This window comes from Alternaria arborescens (genome assembly GCF_004154835.1).
Source record: "Alternaria arborescens strain FERA 675 chromosome Unknown contig_11, whole genome shotgun sequence".
In the NCBI taxonomy this organism is placed as follows: Eukaryota; Fungi; Ascomycota; class Dothideomycetes; order Pleosporales; family Pleosporaceae; genus Alternaria; species Alternaria arborescens.
This window is the reverse complement of record NW_021167866.1, coordinates 491,779-514,535: the sequence shown is the minus strand read 5'-3', so window position 1 is coordinate 514,535 and position 22,757 is coordinate 491,779. Positions and strand designations below refer to the sequence as shown.

Here is a 22,757-nt window from a genome sequence, read left to right as displayed (position 1 = left end):
GGATGCGATCTGTTTGTTCCCGATCAGCTCCGGAGATTCCGAGATCAACCCGCGTCACGCGTTTCGGCGTAGCTCTTTCCCCTATCAGCCATCCGCACCCATCTTTCGCGAAACGCATCATGTCAGCACACTTAAGTCCGCTGTTTTCGACGTCTCTTCGGAGTAATATGCCACGATAGGGACCCGTTGGAGGGACCCGTTGGAGGGCCCCAGCGCACATCGCTCCTTCATAACGACTTATGAAACATGTTTCCACGAATCCTTTCGTAGCTCACGGCATCGGCATCGTCCCGCACCTGTTCATCTCCACGAACACTCAATTGACAGCAGTCTACGCATCGATCGGGGAAGGCGGCCTCGATTTTTGCGCCACAGAGGTTCGAGGCGCATACGTTGAAACTCGACTGGGTCAAGCATTATGACAAGCATTACCGACATGACGGTAATCGCCTCGCTGCTTCAAGCTTGTACGCGATAGATGAAGTGACGCGCGCCTTAGCATTCTTTTGTGAACGTCAGAGAATTCACTGGCGCTCTGCATAGGAAAAAAGAAATTCTCTGCGGGCTACCTACAGGGTCTTGTAGATCACAGGAAAAGAATCACGAAGCAATGATCCGCGTCACAATCGTTGGGTTTCCTGAGGATGCAATATAGGGGCCCGTCATGCCTGTGGCCCCACTCGGAACTTGAGATTAGTTTGGATCTTCACCTAGGATTTGCAGTTGGTCTTTGTGTCTAGGCTTGCCGTACGCGTATATCTCAAGCTCTGCTCTCAGCTCCAAGCTCCTCTAGGTTCCTCATCTCTCGAAAGCCGTTCTTTCGCTATCGCTCTTTACTATTTCAGTCACTCGTTCCTGCTGAGCAGGTTTTTCCCTTTCAGAATGCATTTTTCGCAATTTCTTCTCGCAGCCGCGGCCATTGCACCAGCGTTCGGTCAGTTATCGGGCAAGGTCGGACCTCTGACTACACACGCTGCCAAAACCGCTAAGAAGACTTGTAATGTCATGAACTATGGTGCGAAGGCAGACAAGTCAACAGATCTTGGTCCAGCACTTCTTAAGGCATTCACGGCTTGCAAGACAGGTGGTACCGTCATTGTTCCTTCCGGAGACTATGCCTTGAAGACATGGGTTACTTTTGAAGGTGGCAAGGCATGGGCACTTCAGCTTGACGGCATCATCTATCGCACAGGTACTGAGGCTGGTAACATGCTGTTCGTTAGAAATGCAAACGATTTCGAGATGTTCAGCAGCACCGGCAAGGGTGCTATTCAAGGTATATCACTTCATATGTAAATCTACTTTTCTATAGTACTAATCCGATTGTAGGTAACGGCTACCAGGACCACAAGAACGGCAAGCGGAACGGCGCTCGTCTTCTCCGCATCGAGAAGTCAAACAATTTCTCCGTCCACGTAAGAGATGTCCCTATATGGATTGTATCTAAGATGCATACTGACCTGGTATACCCGTACCTCAGGACATCATTCTGGTCGATGCTCCCATGTTCCACTTCGTCATCAACACTTGCATGAATGGTGAAGCATACAACATGGCTATCCGCGGAGGTGACTGGGGCGGTCTTGACGGTGTGGATGTTACTGGTACCAATCTCTGGTGAGTATCCATGTACCAACTGTATGTGAGACAAGCACTAACTTCGTAACTCAAAATCCAGGGTCCATGACGTGAGTATTGCAACAAGTTTCGCATGATATTGTATTACTAACCAGAGCTACAGATCATGGTAACCAACAAGGACGAGTGTGTCACTGTAAAGTCACCTTCCAAGAACGTTCTGATCGAGAACATCTACTGTAACTGGAGTGGCGGCTGCGCTATGGGATCGCTTGGCGCCGATACTGCCATCTCTTCCATCGTCTACAAGAACATCTACACATGGAAGTCTAACCAGATGATGATGGTCAAGTCAAACGGTGGCAGCGGTTATGTCGAAGACGTCGTTTTCGAGAACTTTATCGGTCACGGTAACGCATGGTCTCTCGATATCGACCAGAAGTGGGCTTCGATGAGCGCTATTGCCGGCAATGGTGTACAGCTCAGCAACATGACTTTCAAGAACTGGAAAGGCACGGTCGAATACGGATTGAACCGTGGGCCTGTCAAGGTGGCCTGCGCAGACAAGGTAAGTGGGGACTATACGGATTGTATGTGTGCCATCACTAACTTCGTACCTCCGCATCTGCAGGCACCTTGCACGGATATCAACATCCAAGATCTCGCTATGTGGACTGAAAAGGGCAATCACAACATCTACCAATGCCAGAACGGCTACGGCAGTGGTTTCTGCTTGAAGAAGGGAACTGGACCGTCGTATGCAGCGACTACCAGCACTCAAACTGCTGCACCTACCGGCTACTCTGCACCTACAATGAAGGAGAATCTCAAGACGGCCTTCGGTACTGCTAGCCCTATCCCTATTCCGACCATGCCGGCGAGCTTCTACCCGAACACACCGCCAATCACAAAACTTGCTGGTCAGTGAGTGCTCATCGCCAGGCGCCTAACACTCGTCGTTCCTGACCCAATCTTCCTGTACATATTCACTTCTTGCCTGGTATATATTTTCTAAAACATCCTTACCTTGAAGTTCAGATTCCGAGCGAGCTCTGAGAATTTATCAACTATACTATCAATTTTCACTCACGCCTATGGCTAGGCACCAACGTATCCAGCCTGTGTCTCCTTATGACGAAGAGTTCAATGCCACCAACTCTCAGCATCCGTTTTCGCCGCATTCCCTTAAATCCTATCTCATTCCATTACAAGACATGGTAGCTTACTCGATCTTGATCTCCTTGTCAGGCTCAGACATGGACGTTTCCTTCTTTGACAAGCGTCCGGTTTGCCTACTTTCAAACAGGAACAAGAAGAGGAAGAACAGCAGCACCGTACACAAGGGAAAGACTGAATATGTATAGAGATAACAAGCTTTGCCTTGCAGCTTACAATAGCTCCTAACAAAAAACCTTATAAAGACTAGTAGTATTGTAGACTTCTAGATTTCTATTTAATATCTACATTAATCTTAATACGCTTTATTGTAGTAGGAAGAAGTACCCTGCTCTAAGAAGATGTGGAGTTTCTCTCTTTGATGTAGTGGCAGTCTCTTGAGGACAACTCCGATAATGTGGCTGGACTTCCGGCTAGTGGGTGCTCGATCGCTGCTGAAGGAGGAGTTGTTCTGAAGGAGCTGAGGCGAGCAGTGGACGAGAGTACAGCCGTTGAACAATCGACTAATGGCAATTCCACGGCCGACAAAGTTTGGTTCTCCGATGGTTGCTCCGAGCCTCCGAGGACTGGGATGCTCAGACTGGACCGCGCCAGGGTGATGGCCGAGCCAGCGCCAAGGCGTGGGATAATGGGCCCATCTCTTGCGTGCTTGTCTGAATCGTGGTACAGGTGGGGTTAGTCGACCGGTTATCCACTTGTAGCCGATTGAAGGCATTTTGGCTGTGAGCATGATCTAATATCTGTGTAATCACGTAGCGTCTTTCATGTCTTTAATGTGAGTTATTGTGCTCACAGCGCACAGAATCTCTTCGCGATGATTTTGTCATGGAGTGATGAGCAAGATACAAGCACAATGATAGGCACGGTTTAGCGTGCGACTAGAATCTTCCGTATGAGGATGGAAGGTGTGGAGTAAAGCGGAAGCTGGTGCAGGGCCAGAAGTGATTGATGAGTCTCGTGACCCGCATCTGAGGCTCGGCGCTGCAGTCAAGCCACCGGTGGCAGATAAGAGCGAGAAGAGGCTGACACTCGACCCATTTCGGTGGGGATACCCAAGGGAAAATACGCCTTGACATGTTGGTGACAAGCTTCAGCCGTTAGCATGCGGCGTGACGCGAAATCAGCAAGCTGCACGGATAGACGTTAGGCGCCTCGAGCGATACGAAGGAATCAGGGCTTGGCGAAAGGGTGCTCGTGAAGGTTACTGGCAGGCCTTTGCAGCGTAGTCACAGGTAGGGTGCTTGGAAACTGGTGCAAAATGACGTTGGTGTTGAGGCTTCGGTACGGAACTCGGCACAATTACGCCTGCGCCCAGACTATTAGCACGGCTAGGCGGATGGTAGGCGAGCGGGAAGCTTGGCGGGACCGAAGAGCTCGCCACTTCTCTTCTTTCACCCCGCTTGCGAACGGGTGTTATCCAACCCCGCTGTCGTCATTCCCGGCGCCAGATGATCAGTTCTGCTGCTTCATCGCTTGTGTTTTGAGTGATGATACTGTCATACAGGGCAAGAGATGGCTTATAGGATCAGATATGCTGTCCGAGATATCCAGAAGCCCTACAACCACACTTCTGAGGCATGCATGCATGTCTTTGTTGACGAGTGCCGAACGTGACCGACGATGACGTTCCTTGTACTGGACCCAAGATTACTACCACCACGCCAAGCTCTCGATATCGCACGGTTCTTGGCCGTCCCCATGGTGTGTGCGCATGCGTTCCAACTTGCTTGTTTAAAGGCACTCGTGTCCCCGGATCTAGATCTTTTGCTTGCACCCATCTTCCTCTTAGCACCGCTATTCATTCACTATGGGCAAGAAGGAACCATCTCTCGAGGGCCACAGGTCCGGTCAGGCCAATGAGCCTCTCTCCAAGCCCGCGCATGCCCTACCATGGAAGGACGTCGTCAACGAGATCAAGTGTAACGCCGAAGACGGTCTGACTACTGCGGAAGCAAAGTCAAGACATGAGAAGTACGGCAACAATGACCTGGGTGACGACGGAGGAGTTTCACCAGGCAAGATTCTACTAAGGCAGGTCGCCAACGCAATGACATTGGTATGTAATTCAACCTGATACCCAATCTCAACAAATCTAACAACTACAGATCTTGATCGCTGCAATGGCTGTGTCTTTCGCTATCCAGTCGTGGATTGAGGGTGGTGTAGTAACCGCCATCATTTTGCTCAACGTCGTTATTGGTTTCGTCCAAGAGTTCAATGCTGAAAAGACAATGGATTCTCTTCGATCGCTCTCCTCTCCGACCGCTACCGCTGCACGAGACGGAAAGACTGTTACCATCCCAACAATTGAGGTTGTTCCGGGTGACTTGATTGAGCTGAAGACAGGTGACACTGTCCCAGCTGACATTCGGTACGTTGAATGGCGCTAAATTAGTTGGTACGTCACTAACTCGCTTACAGTATTATCGAAGCACTGAACTTTGAAACCGACGAGGCTCTTCTTACCGGTGAATCTCTCCCTGTCAACAAAGATGGTGATGCCGTCTTCGACGAAGAAACCGGCCCTGGTGACCGTCTCAACGTCGCCTACAGCTCCTCCACCGTCACGAAGGGACGCGCTCGTGGTGTCGTCTTTGCTACTGGAATGTACACTGAAATCGGTTCTATTGCTATGTCTCTTCGACAGAAGGGCTCCCGTGTCCGCGAAGTCAAGCGCAAGCCTGACGGCAAGGCCAAACCGCATCGTTACGCTCAGGCATGGTCTTTGACCGCTGCTGATGCCATCGGTCACTTCCTTGGTGTCAACGTCGGTACTCCACTCCAAAAGAAGCTCGCACGTCTCGCTATCCTCCTTTTTGGCGTCGCTGTTGTCTGCGCAATCATCGTTCTGGCTGCCAACAGCTTCTCCAACAACAGCGAGGTTATCATCTACGCTGTTGCCACTGGCCTCAGTATGATTCCGGCCTCGCTCACTGTCGTCTTGACCATCACAATGGCCGCCGGTACAAAGCGCATGGTTCAGCGCCACGTTATTGTTCGCAACCTGAAGTCGCTCGAGGCCCTGGGTGGTGTCACCGACATTTGTTCTGACAAGACTGGTACTCTTACACAAGGAAAAATGGTTGCCAAGAAGGCATGGATTCCCGCAAAGGGCACCTACTCCGTTGGCCAGTCCGACGAGCCTCATAATCCCACTGTTGGCGCTCTGACCTTCAACCCCAAGCAGCCCCGACACATCGATCCCGACGTAGACGAGAAGACAGAAACCTTTGAAGAGCTTTTGCAAGACAACGAGCACCTGGTTGACTACCTCAAGGTTGCTTCGCTCGCCAACTTGGCCCACGTCCATCAGACTGATGAAGGTCAATGGAACGCACGTGGTGATCCAACTGAAATTGCTATTCAAGTCTTTGCCTCTCGCTTCAAGTGGAACCGTCTCGAACACACCGGCGGAGATTCGCCTGCCTGGAAGCAACTCGCTGAATTTCCATTCGACTCTGATGTCAAGAAGATGTCCGTCATCTTCGAAGAGACCGCTAGCTCTAAGAAGTTTGTTTTCACCAAGGGCGCTGTCGAGCGTGTCATCTACTCCTGCACCCGCGTTTACAACGATGAAAGCGAAGCCGGCGTTGATCTTGACGACGACTATCGCGAGGAGATTTTGGCAAACATGGAATCTTTGGCAGCCATGGGTCTTCGTGTTTTGGCACTTGCAAGCAAGGAGTACGACGGTCCATCACCAAGCAAGGGCGAGGATCTCGATCGTGAGAGTATCGAAAACGGATTGACCTTCCGCGGTCTTGTTGGACTGTACGACCCGCCCCGACCCGAGACTGCCGGCTCTGTTCGTCAGTGCCAGAAGGCCGGTATTGAGGTTCATATGCTTACTGGTGACCATCCCGGGACTGCGCGCGCAATCGCTATTGAAGTTGGCATTGTGCCTTCAAACATGAGCACTCTCCCTAAGGAAACCACTGATGCCATGGTCATGACCGCCTCTCAGTTCGACAAACTCACCGACGATGAAATCGACGCCCTTCCACTACTTCCTCTTGTTATCGCTCGATGCGCCCCGAACACCAAGGTTCGTATGATCGACGCCCTACACCGACGTAAGGCTTTCACTGGTATGACTGGTGATGGTGTGAACGATTCTCCATCCCTCAAGCGTTCAGATGTCGGTATTGGTATGGGAACTGGATCCGATGTAGCCAAGGATGCTTCCGACATTGTTTTGACCGACGACAACTTTGCCTCGATCCTTAACGCTATCGAGGAGGGCCGCCGCATGTTCGACAACATTCAAAAGTTCATTCTTCATTTGCTCGCCCAGAACATTGCGCAAGCCTGCGTTCTGCTCATTGGTCTCGCATTCAAGGATCAGAGTGGGCTCTCAGTCTTCCCAGTGTCTCCCGTCGAAGTCATGTGGATTATCATGATCACGTCATCTCTTCCCGACATGGGTCTCGGTTTTGAGATCGCAGCTCCCGACATCCTCACTCGACCCCCTCAAAATGTAAGTTGTCTTCATCTCAAAATAGACAGCCGAACATGTACTAACAACAAAAATAGCTCAAGCGTGGTGTCTTTACTCTGGAAGTCATCATGGACATGTTCGTGTACGGTCTCTGGATTGCTGCCCTCTGTCTCGGTGCTTTCTCCCTAGTCATGTTTGGCTGGGGCGACGGCAACCTTGGAAATGGCTGCAACGAAGGTTACAACGACACTTGCGACACTGTCTTCCGCGCTCGTGCGACGACTTTCGCCTGCCTCACTTGGTTCTCCGTCTTCCTTGCATGGCAAATGTTGGACATGCGCCGATCGTTCTTTGCGATGCAGCCAGGCTCGAAGAAGTACTTTACGCAGTGGGCTATCGACGTCTGGCGCAACAAGTTCCTTTTCTTCTCCATCATCTTTGCCTTCGTTACCATCTTCCCTGTCTTATACATCCCTGTGATCAACGACACGGTCTTCAGGCACAAGGGCATTAGCTGGGAATGGGGAATTGTCTTCGTTGCTACATTCCTTTTCTTCCTCGGTATTGAGTCCTGGAAGTGGGGCAAGCGCGTCTTCTTCAGGAGACGCGACGCTAAGAGAGGCGTCGCCAGACGAGGCTCTGTGGACCTTGAGCAGCGCGTCTTCGAGCGATACCTCAGTACCGCTATCAGCACCGATGGTGAGGATGGCGAGAAGAAGTCGTCTGCATGAGAGAAGAAGTTACGTAATGAGGTACGATATCTTTCAGACAAGCCTCAATTTGAGAGGCATTAATGTTTTGGATCAGGCTTTGTCCTGCAAAAGGCGTTCTTGGTTTGTTTGCATAGCCTGCGATTGCGATACCTCATGCCATTATGGCTGCGATCAAGGCTTTTCATAGTCAGAGTACGTGTACATAGTTATTAAGATACCATCATGAACAAATTAAATTGTCACCATCCATCTTCGCAACGATCAACATGTTCACTTCAAAAATTTGCTGAAACATTTCCAGTATCCTCAACTATGATCGTACATAACAAAAGCAGCGCTAGCCAGCCTCGGTCGAACGCGTAGTCTTCAGGCGTGCCTTCTTCGGAGGCTGGCGCATACAGCCCCGCCACGACCCACACCATGCCCACTCCGCCATGCCATGCCATGCCAAACGTTCCCGCTCCATCACACCAAGACCGAAAACGTGCGTTCAGTCTAGGCGCCTAGCGTGTGCTAAAGATCTAGTCTGCATATGGAGTACGTCAGCCGAGGCATGCTGTGGCCTTGGAGTCGGCCTGAGCAGGCTGAAAAGGTGAGCTGATAGCGACTGGGGATCGTGAAGTGTTCTATAGAAGTATTGGAGGAAAATCGGACTTCATGCGGATTAGTGATTGAGCGGTTGGACGGGCAGAGATCTGGGTCTAGTGGAGACTCGATTGGGCTTATTGCTTGGGTTTCTTTTTACCGCTACCTGATGGCCGTGTCGCGCTTTCATGCAGTACTGCGAACGAACCAACTTCCCGCGACGACTCTGCGAACGGTCAGCTACGGAATTTGAGTTTGTAGAAATATTGGTCCGCAATAGAATAGCGACGACGAATGCAGCTCCGGCGTAATTTAGCCGTCCATGTCCATGTTACGTATGGGCAGCAAACACAGGCCAATGCCAGGCTCTCTCAAGCCCTATCAAGAAGTGGCGAAAAGACGTGGCTGTGGAGGCTGAGCTTGCGGACATGTTGGTGTCATGGAACGCCCGGATGAGTGGGATCCGGGGTAAGAACTAGCTAGGTAATCAATGTTAAGAGTGAGCACTACGCACCTTGGACAACAACTCTCCAGCCGCCGGAAATACTTCTGTCCAAACGAATACTAGACACATTGTACGAGTATACGACATACGACGGAAGAATTAGCCATCGCAGTGTGTAGGGTCCCAGGGACGCGCAATCGTTTGGTGCCGGTATACCCGCTTCCTTCGCCGTCATCGCACGCTGTTCCCCGCAACAGGTCGAGGTCGAGCCACATCGCATTCCCCAATCCCCCACATCAACCGAACCACGTCCGAATCTTCAAGTTACGAAGAGATCGAGAAAGCGCGATGCCTGCGGTATCTAGTCACGGATTCGTGCGCACGCTTGAAGCGCGAGAATGGAGGGATACAGTCGGTCAGTCCGGCATGACACCGACGGCTTTTAGTTTCCTGATTCCCGTCTTCGTTGTCGCTATTGTGGCGCCGTTGTAAGTCGTGTTCCGTCTATTCCGCAGTATGTTGAGCCGAAAGGGAAATGGCACATAAGGGGTGTTTCTGCCTGGAAAGCTGGGAAATGACATTAGGCTGATGATATTCGATGATGTAGTTTGTGTATATTCTGCATCCGGAAAAGACGGCAAGCCGTCCCTGTTCCAGCGCGCCCACCACCCAAGACGAAGAAGCCGGCACTTAGACGTGCAGAAGCAAGAGAGAAATTGAACGAAGTTACCGAAGTAGTGAGCCTTTCCGGAACCACATCTCGACAAAGCCGTGATGGCGCAGAGAACGACGAGGGGAGATTGGAAGTGGTAGAGTCGCGCTCGGTTTTAGAACGAGAATGGTGAGTTTCGAAACACAGCAATACTTGCGGAAAACTACATTCTAACAATCCTGCGCAGCGCAATATGTCTTTCCACTCTTCACGCTCCCGCCCCACCCGAACCCGCCAAACTTTCCCCAGAAACCCCAATAACTGATGATGCCGCCCTGCCCGCCTCCCTTCCACAATCCGACTCCCTTGACCCATCAGCCACAACCACCACTACACCCGAAAATGAAACCATCCTCAAGCTCTCCGTCTGCGGCCACGAATTCCATGCAGATTGTTTAGTCTCTTGGTTCGTCTTGCGCAAAACAAGCTGTCCGATATGCCGATCCACGTATATGAGCAAGGAAGCCATGGAGCAGCATGATGAGGAAGAAAGGATAGCTTTAGGCGGAGATGTGACGCCCGCGGTGTTGGAGGCCGGAACTGCGGTCCAATCGCAGGCAGTGCCAGTAAGCAACTGGCGTTACTTCCTGCATGGAAGTGGCATAAGGAGACACCAAGAGACACAGGCACAGGCACAGGCTCAGCCTGCAGTGGAGCTACAGAACCGCACTCCACAGACGGTAGAGCAACATGGGGCTGATGCTGTAGTAACAGCAGAGGCGGCAGTGCAGCAGCCAGAGCAGCCTTCTAGGCCAAGGTGGCGGAGGTTGTTGAGAATGTGAGCGTTAAACGACAAGAGATGATTATGGTAAATGGAGAATGATGGAACGATTTGAGACTGTTTTCCTTTCGAGATACCCCTACAGGCGTTCCGACGTTTAGTTCGCGATGAAGTCAATACACTTAGACTTGAATTTTTAGTTTATATCCCTATGCATTAAAACCTACTCTAAGGGTACCCGCCAGGTTTCCTGCTTGAGACTCTTCAGCTCAACTAAGATGTGTTCTTCAGAGTAGGCCCTACTTGTGCGTACAGATTGTAAGATACAATTCTCTATCTTACGCTCGCGCAACATTTCCTCACGAGCCAAACCAAAAGTCGTTCTCGTTCTGTGATACACCTGCAGGGTCAAACGAGCCATTACCGGCTGTCACAAGGCCCTCGAATTGTCCCCAACTAGCAAAATCTGTCCAATCGAGTAGGTCAAATGTGAAGGTTGCGTTAGTCGTACCAAATGCTTCTGCACCGTTTGGTGTCGGTGGGATATTGTTATTGCCAGTAGTGTTGTAGAGCAGATTTGACAGATTTGACGACGGTGGTACAGCATCGGGAGTTGGTGCAGACAAGGGCAGTGGAAGAATCGGGTTATCGTGGAAGCTGGGGTTGTCGCGTGTAGGCGTCTACGATGTGAGGTCAGCATGTGGATACAGAGAGCTTGTACTTGCCAACAGAAATTATGAACTCACATCAACCGATGCTGCGGGCGTCGATAGCCTCCCTGATTGCCTTACCGCCTCAGTCCTAAGTTCTTCCAGGACAACACAGTAACGGTGCGCAAGGCAGTCAGTGTCGCTGACTGTCTCCAATTGTCTTTGACACTTTACACCTGCCTCAAAAAAGCCTTCGCACTCTACTTTAGTCTTCACACCCAAGCCCTGTTGAATGCGATGGATGTATAGCACTACCACTGCACAGAATGCATAGTACTGGGTAAACCAGAAAGAGCGGAAGAGATTGGACGACATAAATACATCGTCTACGAAACGTACAAGGGACATGGCAGCTTCGAGACAGGCAGTGATGTTGGCTGATGCGTCGTAGTTTGTGGCACTCCAGTTTGGATGGGTTGGCATATGCGTCAAACTCGCGAAATCCCTCAGTAAGAAAGGTCGGTGAATAAGTAAAAGCGCGTGGTGGTACGCCAGATTGAGAACGGAACGCTGACGTTGGTAGACTGGTATGAGCAGCTGGTTGTCGATATGTGCATTTGAGGCGGAGCCAGAGAGGAATCCGACCAGCGAGTTGTGCCACGCGTGCAACTCCGAAGTGTACTTCGCCGATAGCTCAACGCGCAAGGCCAGACTGGGTGGACGAATCGAATACAAATCTCGTAGCACGAGAGAGACGATGCGTGTAAGTTTAATGTGCTCAACTGGGGCTGTCATCAACGAATAAGTAGATCGCGTTGGGAGATTGATATAATTCGGGTGGAGGTCATTGTCATTGACAATCGTTGGGAGCTCCTAAAAACTCCGAGTTAGCTACTGAAACTTGTTCCCACAGTACCAATATCAACGTACCTGATCGATATCCTCGTCTTTGAAGGTTCGTGGCCGACCAAGAGCAGCAGCAAGGTACTTATCAAGTGAGTATGCAACCCAGAACAAGCGTCTTCGACTCTCAATCTCCACATAGTCCACCTTGGTTGAGGGATCGCATTTCCTACCACGATTCAACCCTATGGCGAGGGCGAGATGTGACAGCGTGCCAAAGAGGCTCCAACAGTGGTTGATGCGGGACTGTGTCAGAAGGTAGAAGCACTGTAATAATCGTGCCTGAACACTCGCTAGTCTTACAGCGCCACGTTCCCCAGAGAGCAGGTTTTCAGCCGCGCGGAAAAATCGAGCGCTGGTAGATGTTAGTCGGTGTCGTGACAACGCAGGGATCAACGGACCTGCTAGTTTGCACTGAACTGCCAGGCGGCATATATGCCTGTGCTTGCGCGAATACCACCATTAACAACGCTGCCTTCGCTTTGCCGTCTTCCTTACTCCTCATTTCACCTTGGGTCTCATAAAACTCCTCTACAAGCTGTTCGATCGTCGGCCGATGTAGGAAGCGATGAGTGGGTGCCGCGTATTCGAAATATCGTTCTACGAGCCTCTGCGCATCAGGCTTCGGTGGTGGAACGAATATGGAAAGATCAAACTCTGGGAGCGGAGCGTCTCCGAAAGTAAAGATGGTAGAGTCATGTGAGAGGGATGAATTCAGATGCAAACGCTTCTGAATACGAATAAGGAAGGAAGCTGCGCTCGAAGACCCAACGTAGTGACCTTCTTGGTCTCTTTGAGCTCCTTGTGGTACAGGAGAGTCTCGAGAGGAAGGGCGACTGCTGGCATTGGTACCCATGTTGAGAGTATCTGGATTTGGATTTGGATTGTCGGAATTTGAGTAAGACGGTGGATCGATCGGAGTTGATGGGCTTGGGTATATACGTGGGTATTGTATTGCCGATGCTGCGTACGTATCTTTCGCAGGTGGTTCTGATGTTAAGCTTTCTTTTCGTCCTTGTAGTAAGGGATCCGTAGCTACCGCGGAATCGTCGACAATAACAGAGGGAAGTCGACCTCGTGTATACGATGCAGTAAACTCACACGGCAGCCCTGATCTCAGACAGAGTGCACAAGGACATCTTCCAGTACATCTTACTTTTTTCCTGGTTCCGATGTTAGCGAGTCCTTGAATACAGGCAGCACAGCACGTGCACGTGCACGCCGAATTTCAACAAGCTCACTTCTTACATCGGTCGCAAGCCCTACTGACTCTGCTCCTCTCCCGCTCTTCTCTCCTTCTCTTGGCAGGTGGTGATTTTGGCTCATCTGGGCTTGCGCTTGCGGGCGTGGCGGTTGTGACCGCTTCAATACCATTGGCGGGTGTCCATCGAGCAGTGGACACATGCTTCGGCTCGGCAGAGGCAGAGGCTCCTTGAGAAGAATTTCTTCCGTTCATGATCGGATCTGTGTAGTCTTTCGTCCCTTGACGATGTTCATGTTCACAAAGTGGAGTCAGAAGTCCAGAGCTCGGATAAGAACAGATCAACAGCCGGAAAAGCCGTGCGCTAAACCGAAAATGATGCATCGCGCACGAGACCTCAGCAAGCAGGGCTATGATGCGATAAGGAGCTCAAATTTAATCCGTAGTACTCTCAGAGTGTATGTGGCCGATCTGTTCCTCATCCAAGCCTACGTCTACTCCGTGCCTCATGAGCGCAGCCATTTCCCCTCTACCCATGCCAACCCCTCCTTGAGCCACGGCTCCTCGTCCTCCTTGATTGGGATAGTGAAGCCATGTTCTTGTCCTGGCCTAATCTCCAACTGGACCTCAATATTATCTCCTAGCGCTTTGCACTTCTCCACAAACTTCTTACTATCCTCTACACTAACCGCTGAGTCCACATCGCCATGGACAATCCACGTCGGCGGCAACCATTTCTTATCCTCAATAAGCCCGATCGGCCACATCTTCTCATCTTTTCCGAAATAAGTGAGGTAGTGTCCGTATGCCGCTAGAAGGTAGTTCAATGACAATCTCGCCGGTGGCCATCCTGAAGAAACAACAACACCTGGCTTGATGGTGGAAATATGCTCAGCCAGCTCGGATTCTGGAGGAGAAGGTGCGTCGAAATACATGTCACTTTTCTCGATACGCAGATAGTTCGTCATGGGGAATTCTGCCAGGATAGCTTTGATGCTGCCGCGAGGCTGAGTGAGACCTGCCATCAAGGCCATGTAACCACCCGCCGACTCGCCTGAAACCAGGGTTTTCTCGTAGTCTAGCTCGATACCGCCTCCTTTCCTGTGAGAGGCAAGAAAGTCGCTGACTGAACCTTTGTTGAACCAGGTCCAGAAGTCACTTAGGTCTTCGAGGATGTCTGCGCCACTATGTTCAGGAACAAAGCGGTAGTTGGGAGCTACTACGATTGCGTTGTTGCGGTGGATGAAGGGGACGAAATATGCGCTGAACCAGCCGGGAAAGAGACAGTCTCCTGTAATCTGCAATTCGTCGTCAGTGTATAGCTCGTGAGTTCTTGCGATGATAGTGAGACGGCTTCAGAATCAACATACCAGTCCACCGCCGTGGAACTTGACCATAACTGGAGACTTTCCGGGCTTGAGGTCTTTCGGCACGATGATACCAACTTCGATTTCATGTTCGCCGATCTTCTTATACGAAGTCCGAAATACGTCGAAACTGTCGAATCGATTGGTTTCCGTCGTGTCGTCAAGGGGTGCCATGTTGTTCTTCTTATTCTTCCTTGTTCTGAGGTGACCTCTAAATGTTGCAAGAGGTGCTGATCTGGGTGACTCTGGACTGAGCACACGCCGGGAATTTAAGCTTTCTAAACTACGGGCGTATTCTCACTATCAAGTTAACGACTTTACCAGTTGTGACTAGTAGTGCTGCTTTGCGTCTAGGTACAGTCGGTCTAGCGGGTAAGTAAGACGGAATCTCGCCTTCCGGTGGATTTTAGAAGCGAGGAAGCACGACTAGAGGGGCGCTTGTCAACAGTTCATAGCAACGATGGACGAACATGGGTAATTTATCATCTCTTCCTAGTAGTGTTTTGTGAAAAACGTATTGTAATCATACTGCTTATGAGTAATTATTTGCAAAGCCGTCCCAGATTGGACAAGCTTAGGCTACTAAAGTACTGGAGACTTTCTGGAATAGGTCGGCCTTGCGAAGAATAACCGTATTACTCATCAGTTATTCTGTTTCAACTGTGACATGAGTATATGTGATTACTCATTCCTGAGTAATTACTGCCAACTGTCCGAACATCCTGACAAACTTTCTAGATGCTCTTCGTAAAGGTACCAAGTGAGATCGACGAGTTCGCCGATTGTTTAGGCATGCTTGCGCGATTAGAATCGGGAATCTTATTCGTAGATATCGGCTTTGAAGCATACGCACTGCTCGCGGTGGACCTCTTAGCGAAAGGCCAAAGGCATGGCATCGTAGAGATTTGTGCTGTACGCTGACCTGTTGCCTTCCGTAAGGTAACGTGACTAAAAACTTCACGGATAATATCTCGCAGCACATAGATCTAGACGGAAGAAGATCCGAGTTACTAGCAAGTGCATGTCTTCAATTGTCCTAGCTCATCTCGATGCCCACTTCCTGCCTCCAATGTCCAACAAGCACCCTGCAGAGTCCGTCATCTTTACACCACATCTCCGTTCACCTTGCTCATTCTTCTGATTTGTGCGAGTCCTCTAGATGACGAATGCGTTACCGTGAGCTGATCATCAGAGATGCGCGATAACGTAGTCAGTCCACGCGTGTCCCAGGGTGTGTAACGGGGTATGGACCGGTAGGTGCGAGCAGGATTGGGGTAGGTCCAAGGATGAGAGAAACTAGTTTCCACCACGAAGAGCAAGAACTAGATGCAGTGTGGCGCCGCCCTCGAGTTGGTAGTCTGCTGCAGTCTTCTCGTCGTTCCTGAAAATAATTATGTTAGCCTTGTCTCGACTATGTCGCATACGCAGGCAAGGACTTGGGATTGGCGAAAGGTGAACGGGGTCTAGGGTTTTTTAGACATACATTTGCTTGCCTCCGTAGATGAGACGTTGTTGCGCGGGCGGAATTCCTTCCTTCTCCTCAACGCGCTCCTTTATCCTCGAGACCTGTGTACTGTCAGCGTTACGCTCCTCGAATTTACCGCACATCGCTCTCCGTGTTTCCAGTTGGCAGACAGTGATGCCATGTGCGTATACGGTGACAAAAGCTGGGTAGGTGTACCTTGTAGTCGGCCTCGATATCAAGCTCGATCTCCTTGCCAGTGAGGGTTCGCACCCTGTCGCCTGTCAGCAACTCTGCATCTTTTTTTCTTGCTCCCATGTGACACCCATAGGAGTCCGACGTACTTGATCTGCATCTTGTCGGCTCTTCTATTGTTTGCGCGCCGGCGAGTGTCTCGAAGGTGTCGCGAGTGTAGCGGTGGCGAGCTCCGTAAAGGGAAGTCGAGGGTGTGAGAGCGTGAGGGTGAGCTCGTGAGCTGGGTAAGTAGGCGTGGGTGTTTCTACGACCAGGTGATGGCGCAAACGTTTGTAGGCAGCAAAGTGGTTGTGGATTCCCTTGGGCGATACCGTCAGGCTGCAGTGACGGCGAACCACGGACCATCATGGTGGGGTCCACGCAAGCGCCACGAGGCGGGGCAGTTTGCTGTGGCTGGTGCGAGCTAACCCTTTACGGAGGTGGCTCAATCTCGAGTGAGATATGTCTACACTGATATTACTTAAGCTTTGAGAAGAAAGAAGCATCCTAACGCTTATGTGTTGCTCAGCGATGTATACCTGCCTATAGAGTATGCGATGGCTTTTGGTCTTCTTCAAGATACCAAGACCAGTGTTTGGCTGCTGACGCAACACAGTGGAGAGGAGTAGTTCACGTTCAGCTCTTCTCCTCATGACTCTCAACTCAAGTCGTACACCCAGACCATTTGACTAGCAGTAGTAGTCAAGCATCCACACCGCTCTTGTTCAAGACGCCCAAGTCCGCATGAAACCCCTTTCTCACTCCAAGCATCCTCGTCCGGCTCCGAAAAACAGAAGAAGAAAACAGTACACAGTCCTCTACGATATCCCGGTGCATAAACCTGACTGGCTAAATACCTCCACATCCCGAGCAGATCATCCGAAGGACCAAGATGCTCTGACTTCCCAATCAGCGTAATCACACCACTACTGCAAGTCCAAGGTGAAACACCCACCGCCGCAAGGCCTCATCTCACCGCCCCTTGCATGATGCACAGCTAACCCAGAGATACAAGATGCAGGAAAAGAAAATAAGACTGATGTATGTGACATGTCATTCGAATGGGTAATATCTGCTAGAGTCAGGTTATTACTGGATAGGGAAAGACGTAAGTGATCAACTGCCAAGGGCACTAAACACGGGGTTGTGACTATCCGACAAAAATATCTCATGCCGATCTTTGGTATACACAACGGCCATGCAACGGCGTTGCCGCGAACGCTACCTACTTGCTTGCATCTAATCCCTGCCATCTAACCTCCTTCATCCTTGCCCGAACCGCAGATTCTCCATAATGCAAAGTCGCCACCCCAAAAGTATGTACATGTCTAAGAAGAGAAAACTAAACTGACTACCATCAGGCGAGCCAGGGGATACCGAATGTAAAGCCGAGTGAGATGCCGAAAGAGTGCCCACCTAAAAATGGGGAACAGGGGTATATGTGCACAATCTGATAGCCAACAGAGAAGCCCAATGGGACGCTTCGTGGTGATAGTACTGAACAAAGGAAAGTGAACCTTGATGTCTGCGAACATATATGCTGCCGTTGAGAACGTCTCAGGGATGTGTCCTCGTCCTGCGATGCGGTATTGATGCGGTGTCGGAAGGTACCTGATATGCCTGATACCATGAATGGTAACCGATTCGATAGTGTACTTGACAAGAAAAGTTCGGCCAGAATGCCGGACGTAACACGGGCCTCCAGTGCCCGACTAGGAAGAACAAGTCTAAAGTTGTTTGCAACAGGAAGCTTACACCGAAGCCCATATCGAAAAGAACACCGGGTATAGTACAGGAAAGGATGAAGTGTTCGGATCCAGCCGTTCAAATCGAGTTATGCAAGTCAAGTCGGCGCTTAACGAGCATCGTTATAGGCCGTAGCCAAGAAAAGAACTTGATGCAACTGGTTAAGTATAGCAACAACAACAACAACCGAAATCGTAAAGTGAGCCACGCGACAAGGCGAACGAGCAGCGACAACGGGGATAGTGCCGACGCTGCAGCCGTTGCGAGATGTATCCAATGTATACAAGTATCGCATTCTTCGCAACGTGCGGGGTTCGCAAGCGCAGAACAGCAACCGGGATGCGGCAATACTGCCGCTGACAAAGGCACCAAGCTGCATGGAAGATGATGCAGCCGGCAGGCGGGGAAGCGGAATATGCAGAACAGCCGCCGTCTGATAGCACAACCTAGCTGCGGTATGCCAACAAGAAAAATGTTGAAGTCATACTAAGACTCGACTGGGTGTCGATGCGCCGCGATAAAACGCCAGATATAACCAGCATGTTCGATTGCAAAAAGGAAAAGGCCCAGATATGCAGGCTGGAAAGTAGATCGGGGCCTTTCTCAAAGGGGTAGACGGCGGGATCCGGAAATAAACTCCGTGTCCGCAATACTAGCAGCAAATCTGATGTCGTCTTGGGAGCAATCTAGATCCTACTACCAGCAAATAAACACTGGGTCGAAATGCGTATGTGTGTATGTGCAGCTGTGGAAACGCGACATTGCGATGTAATTTCATGAGATGAGGGAAGACGTTCCTTGGGTGGGGTTGCGGGTCCGTGCACTAAGATTTTGAGATGAAGTGGAAAGGCCGGAATTTGGAGGTCTGGAAGTCTCGATGTTCTTTGTCTCATTTCGCTTGCGGATCTGTTGTAAATAATCGCACCTTTTTTGACCTTCTGTCAGCAAGCAGGTTCTTGATGCCCGATTGCCATGCCAACTTCTTCCTTCCTCGCGTTCGCGTTCGCTCGGACGAATTGCAATTGGAAGCGAGCTTATCGAAGGACCGATAGCGATCACAATAACAACCAATCCGAATTCGAACGGTTGCGATGCTGAAACGACGTCCCAATCTAATGGTCACCAGATTCTCTCTTGGGAGATGACGTATATCCTCGATCCCATTGCTGATGTGTTGTGTATTTTGGTGTTTCAGGTTGAGCAGATGTTGATGTTGGCGCGTAGTTCTGTTGACCGTGGCCTCGGGTGCCATCTCGTTGAGGTGATGTTCCATATGTCTGATCAGATTTGGATTTTGCCTTATCATCTGCATCTCTTGCTTCTTCTGCGATGTCGCCTTGTCGCAGAATTGTCTCATGCGCAAGGCCAGAAACGGTGCCTCGCCGGCTTAGTGAACCACTGGAGCCCTCCGCCGCTCGTGTGGATGCATCTGATCGGTTTCGTGCATGTCCTCTTCGTCCAGGTGTCGATGTTGATGACGACGATATGTGCGAGAAGGACGGCGATGTGTAGGATCCAGGCGCCGATGTAGGCGGCGGTGGAGGGGGGTGAGGGCCTTGAGCCTTGCGCTTCTTTGGGGAGCTGGTGTATTCTAGGTCAGACGCATGCGACGCAGCACGTTGCCGTGACTGGTGAACAGGCGAAGTTTTGTATTTACCTGATGGCGTAGCTGGCGGGTTTCCACTTGCACTCTTTTGTTCCGAAGACGATGATGGTGGTACCCAATGATGAAAATATATCGAAGGGGAGGACTGCTCTTGTTGTTGTGTTTGTGTCTGCTGCAGTTGCTGCACACCTGCTGGGGCCGCAGGAGGTTGCTGAACAGTCATCTCGTTGGTAGTCAACCTGGGCAATTGTGACTGAGGTAATGAGCGTTGGGCTGTTGCGGCAGGACCACCAAGACCAGCTTGTGCGCCTCTTGAGCGCGGTGATGTTTGTCCACCAGTGTAAGCACTGGTAGAGAGTGGAGCATGCTGAATTTGTGTCTGTAGAGGCTGACCGGGTAGGACTGACGTCGGAGGCAATATCGTTGTTGGAGGTTGCGCCTGACCAGCATACACTGCTGGTTGTTGCTGTCCAATTAATCGTGGGTCCCTTCGAAGATCTGGAGAAAGTTGTGCCTGAGCCTGAGCCTGCGCTTGTTGGTGAGCAGCTTGAACTTGAGTAGTATACTGCTGTATCCACTCTGCACTGATGTTTGCAAGGTTGCCTCCTCCGATGCCAGCAAAGATTATTGGTACTAGGTGAGGCGGTACTCCTCCCTGCATAGATTCTCGAAGCATAGACTGTTCGACCTTGCGTTGCTCCAGTCGCAACGTTTCTTGTCGTGTCTTTTCCTCCTCTTGCTTGCGTCTTTCTTCTTCGGCCTTCGCCGCTAGCCAATTCTTCATTCCATCTTCGGCACCTTGCCATTGTGAAGGTGCTGGAGGTAACTGGCCTAATGACGACGACATCGATGGAGGTCCTCGAGCCGGATCTGGTAGCGTCATCGCCGAAGGAGGAGGAAGTCCTCGGTGAGGTGTGCCCATGTTGTGAGAGGAGTTGACTTCCTGTGCAGGTGGGGATAGCCCACGATGATGCCTATTTGAGTATCGAGCAGCCGTGGAAGAAGAAGAGAAGGCTGGTGAGTAGGCATGGGGTTTGAATTCGAAATCGGACTTGACCGGGTTAGAGAGTGTGAGCAACATGGAGGAAGGTGGAGCCGGTGTGGTAGATGTGGTAGGAGCAATTCAACATTGAAATGAGTCGTTGGGTGGCGCCAAAACTCGTAGGTCCGGAAGGAGAAGGAACAGTGTACATACTTATTCACCAGAGTACGTTTTACCGGGACCACCATCCACAAATGGCCCGGGATGGAATCGTAGCCGTTGCCTTAGGGCCTAGGCTTAATATGTCCCTGGCAAAGTAGCCTCGATTTGATTCGCGGCCAAAGCAGGGCGACAAAGAGCACAGGAAGAGTAACAGGCGAAGCTGCATGCAACGAAGATCAAGCCCCGTAGAAGCTCGCGTGGGCCGGCGTGGTCGATCAAGTCCAGATTGGAGAGAGGCAAGTGAAAATGGGCAACGGTGGGGAATGGTGTACGAGAAGGGAAGAGGGCCGACTGGGATTGGACCAACCGACGAGGGTGACGGCCGCAAAGGCTTGAGAGTAGCACGAGCAAACGGCAGGCCGTACGTCAATGACGGGCGATATGTGGCGTTCGACAGGCGAAGGTGGGAGGGGACCTTTGCAGGGGTATGCATGAAACGGGATGGTTGTCAGCAAGTGCAATGTTGTTAGAAATGGTAGTGCGCGTTCTTGTAGTCCCACCATGTGACGCGCCTGGAGAAGGACTCCGGCTGATGCAAACTCTGGTAGCGGTTCCCACTTGTGGCGCTGGCATTTGCCGCAAAACTACTTACGTCCCGTTTGCCAGCCAAGCAAGTTCAGCTTGAAAGCAGCGACGGTAGTTTGATAATACATTGGCCTGAAGCTAGACATAAAGAGTTGGCGTCGCGGATACTTCCACATTGGCCTCGATCAACCCATGGCCTCCGTATGTTGTAGAGCAGACAAAGTGAAGCTCAGACACACCAGGTGCTACCGGCTTGTGCTGTACAATGACAACGAATGAGCCCGAAGACTTCGGCATCATTCTGGTCGTACTGGACCGCTCGCATGTTGCTGTTGTAAGGCCGCAGCTGATGACCGCAAATTGGATTACAATGCCTCGACTAGGTAAAATGGCATCAGGCACGCATTCGGTAATTAGTTGTGCAGCTCTGCTCTGGACCACCATCGCTGCTGGGTTCATGGTATCTGTGCCTGTGGCTGAACGCGAGGCTCAAGGCATGTGGACTGGATGGCGTGGCCTGGGATTCTGAGCCGTGCGCTAACACCAGCCAGCAGGGTCAAACGTCCGGGAGGAAGCGAGCGCAAGATTACCGCTGCCCGGATTGTGAACTGGCTCAACCTAGCTCGTCCAGGTCGCATGATAGGAAATGAAGGGTCGTCACCATCGTCAGACCTCAGCCATGTAATATCCCGAAGTGGAAACGTGAAATGAGATTTTCGTGTTCTAAGAGCCGCCGTGCTTCATGACGAAACCTTGGAATTGGTGGAAATGTAGCCTGTGGCCCTGTTGCAGAACCTGTTCCGAGTTTAGTGTAATGTCCGAACAAGTATACACATGCCGTCATAGCGTCAACGGCTGAGGGTGCTTTGATGAAAAGCACAATGGTGGCACGGAGCAAGGGACCGTCTTCAACTTGTCAGCCTTGGGGACCCCTCCGGATCTACATAGCGTGACAGACAGCATGCTCAATCGATAAGAGGAACGATCATCGAGCCGACGCAACCTTGAAGACCCGGGAGAGTGTCACTCCGAGGGTGCTGGAGATGCGCGTAGAGGCAGCCAATGTGTTGATCCTCGCGTGCGCGCCGCCCTCCGTGTGTATGCTTGTGCAATTAGCGACACGCCAGCACTGACGGTGCGTTCCCACCATAGCCCGTAATGTCAACGCAGATGACAGCTCGCAAGCCATCCTTGGGAAGGGACGGGTTAACAGACGCGGCGTTGCGCAATGCCCGAGCGCCTGGCGCTGGCTCGAACGATCGACTAGAAACGTAAATTTCCGTGTCGGCGCGTAAGCTATACCTATCCTGCTCATGCAGCGGATCTACGTGAAACTCGCGGCGCACCAGATCTGTACGAAGGATCTTTGAGTATGATTTCCGGCCCCGGCTGGCTAGTCCTTAGGCCCAATCAAATTCATTTTGAGCTGCTTAGCATCATAACAGCAGTCGAAATGGGGATACCATGGCGAAATTGCTGTTGACAACGCGT

The 22,757-nt window shown here is 51.1% G+C and overlaps 7 protein-coding genes across 7 annotated transcripts; 3 read left to right on the top strand and 4 right to left on the bottom strand.

Moving 5' to 3' along the window:
- Positions 1 to 882: 882 nt before the first annotated feature.
- On the top strand, positions 883 to 2,942 carry AA0111_g5623 (putative rhamnogalacturonase B; the record flags this gene model as incomplete). Its single annotated transcript, XM_028651756.1, has 7 exons — positions 883 to 1,276; positions 1,330 to 1,415; positions 1,481 to 1,617; positions 1,679 to 1,688; positions 1,742 to 2,146; positions 2,210 to 2,502; positions 2,681 to 2,942. 7 exons carry the CDS (start codon positions 883 to 885, stop codon positions 2,940 to 2,942), a joined length of 1,587 nt encoding a protein of 528 aa, XP_028506773.1.
- Positions 2,943 to 4,561: 1,619 nt separating this feature from the next.
- Positions 4,562 to 7,923, top strand: AA0111_g5622 (Sodium transport ATPase 5; the record flags this gene model as incomplete). Its single annotated transcript, XM_028651755.1, has 4 exons — positions 4,562 to 4,810; positions 4,860 to 5,125; positions 5,176 to 7,231; positions 7,288 to 7,923. The coding sequence occupies 4 exons, from the start codon at positions 4,562 to 4,564 to the stop codon at positions 7,921 to 7,923; spliced, it is 3,207 nt and encodes a 1,068-aa protein (XP_028506774.1).
- A 1,360-nt stretch (positions 7,924 to 9,283) lies between these two features.
- AA0111_g5621 (hypothetical protein) lies at positions 9,284 to 10,429 on the top strand (the record flags this gene model as incomplete). Its single annotated transcript, XM_028651754.1, has 3 exons — positions 9,284 to 9,423; positions 9,543 to 9,776; positions 9,835 to 10,429. The coding sequence occupies 3 exons, from the start codon at positions 9,284 to 9,286 to the stop codon at positions 10,427 to 10,429; spliced, it is 969 nt and encodes a 322-aa protein (XP_028506771.1).
- A 298-nt stretch (positions 10,430 to 10,727) lies between these two features.
- AA0111_g5620 (hypothetical protein) lies at positions 10,728 to 12,777 on the bottom strand (the record flags this gene model as incomplete). Its single annotated transcript, XM_028651753.1, has 4 exons — positions 10,728 to 11,048; positions 11,115 to 11,891; positions 11,949 to 12,276; positions 12,323 to 12,777. The coding sequence occupies 4 exons, from the start codon at positions 12,775 to 12,777 to the stop codon at positions 10,728 to 10,730; spliced, it is 1,881 nt and encodes a 626-aa protein (XP_028506772.1).
- Positions 12,778 to 13,628: 851 nt separating this feature from the next.
- On the bottom strand, positions 13,629 to 14,663 carry AA0111_g5619 (hypothetical protein; the record flags this gene model as incomplete). The annotated part of the gene is made up of 2 exons (XM_028651751.1): positions 13,629 to 14,420; positions 14,493 to 14,663. 2 exons carry the CDS (start codon positions 14,661 to 14,663, stop codon positions 13,629 to 13,631), a joined length of 963 nt encoding a protein of 320 aa, XP_028506972.1.
- Positions 14,664 to 15,785: 1,122 nt separating this feature from the next.
- Positions 15,786 to 16,306, bottom strand: AA0111_g5618 (hypothetical protein; the record flags this gene model as incomplete). The annotated part of the gene is made up of 4 exons (XM_028651750.1): positions 15,786 to 15,870; positions 15,973 to 16,055; positions 16,171 to 16,225; positions 16,296 to 16,306. The coding sequence occupies 4 exons, from the start codon at positions 16,304 to 16,306 to the stop codon at positions 15,786 to 15,788; spliced, it is 234 nt and encodes a 77-aa protein (XP_028506971.1).
- Positions 16,307 to 19,043: 2,737 nt separating this feature from the next.
- Positions 19,044 to 20,618, bottom strand: AA0111_g5617 (hypothetical protein; the record flags this gene model as incomplete). Its single annotated transcript, XM_028651749.1, has 1 exon — positions 19,044 to 20,618. One exon carries the CDS (start codon positions 20,616 to 20,618, stop codon positions 19,044 to 19,046), a length of 1,575 nt encoding a protein of 524 aa, XP_028506976.1.
- Positions 20,619 to 22,757: the final 2,139 nt, after the last annotated feature.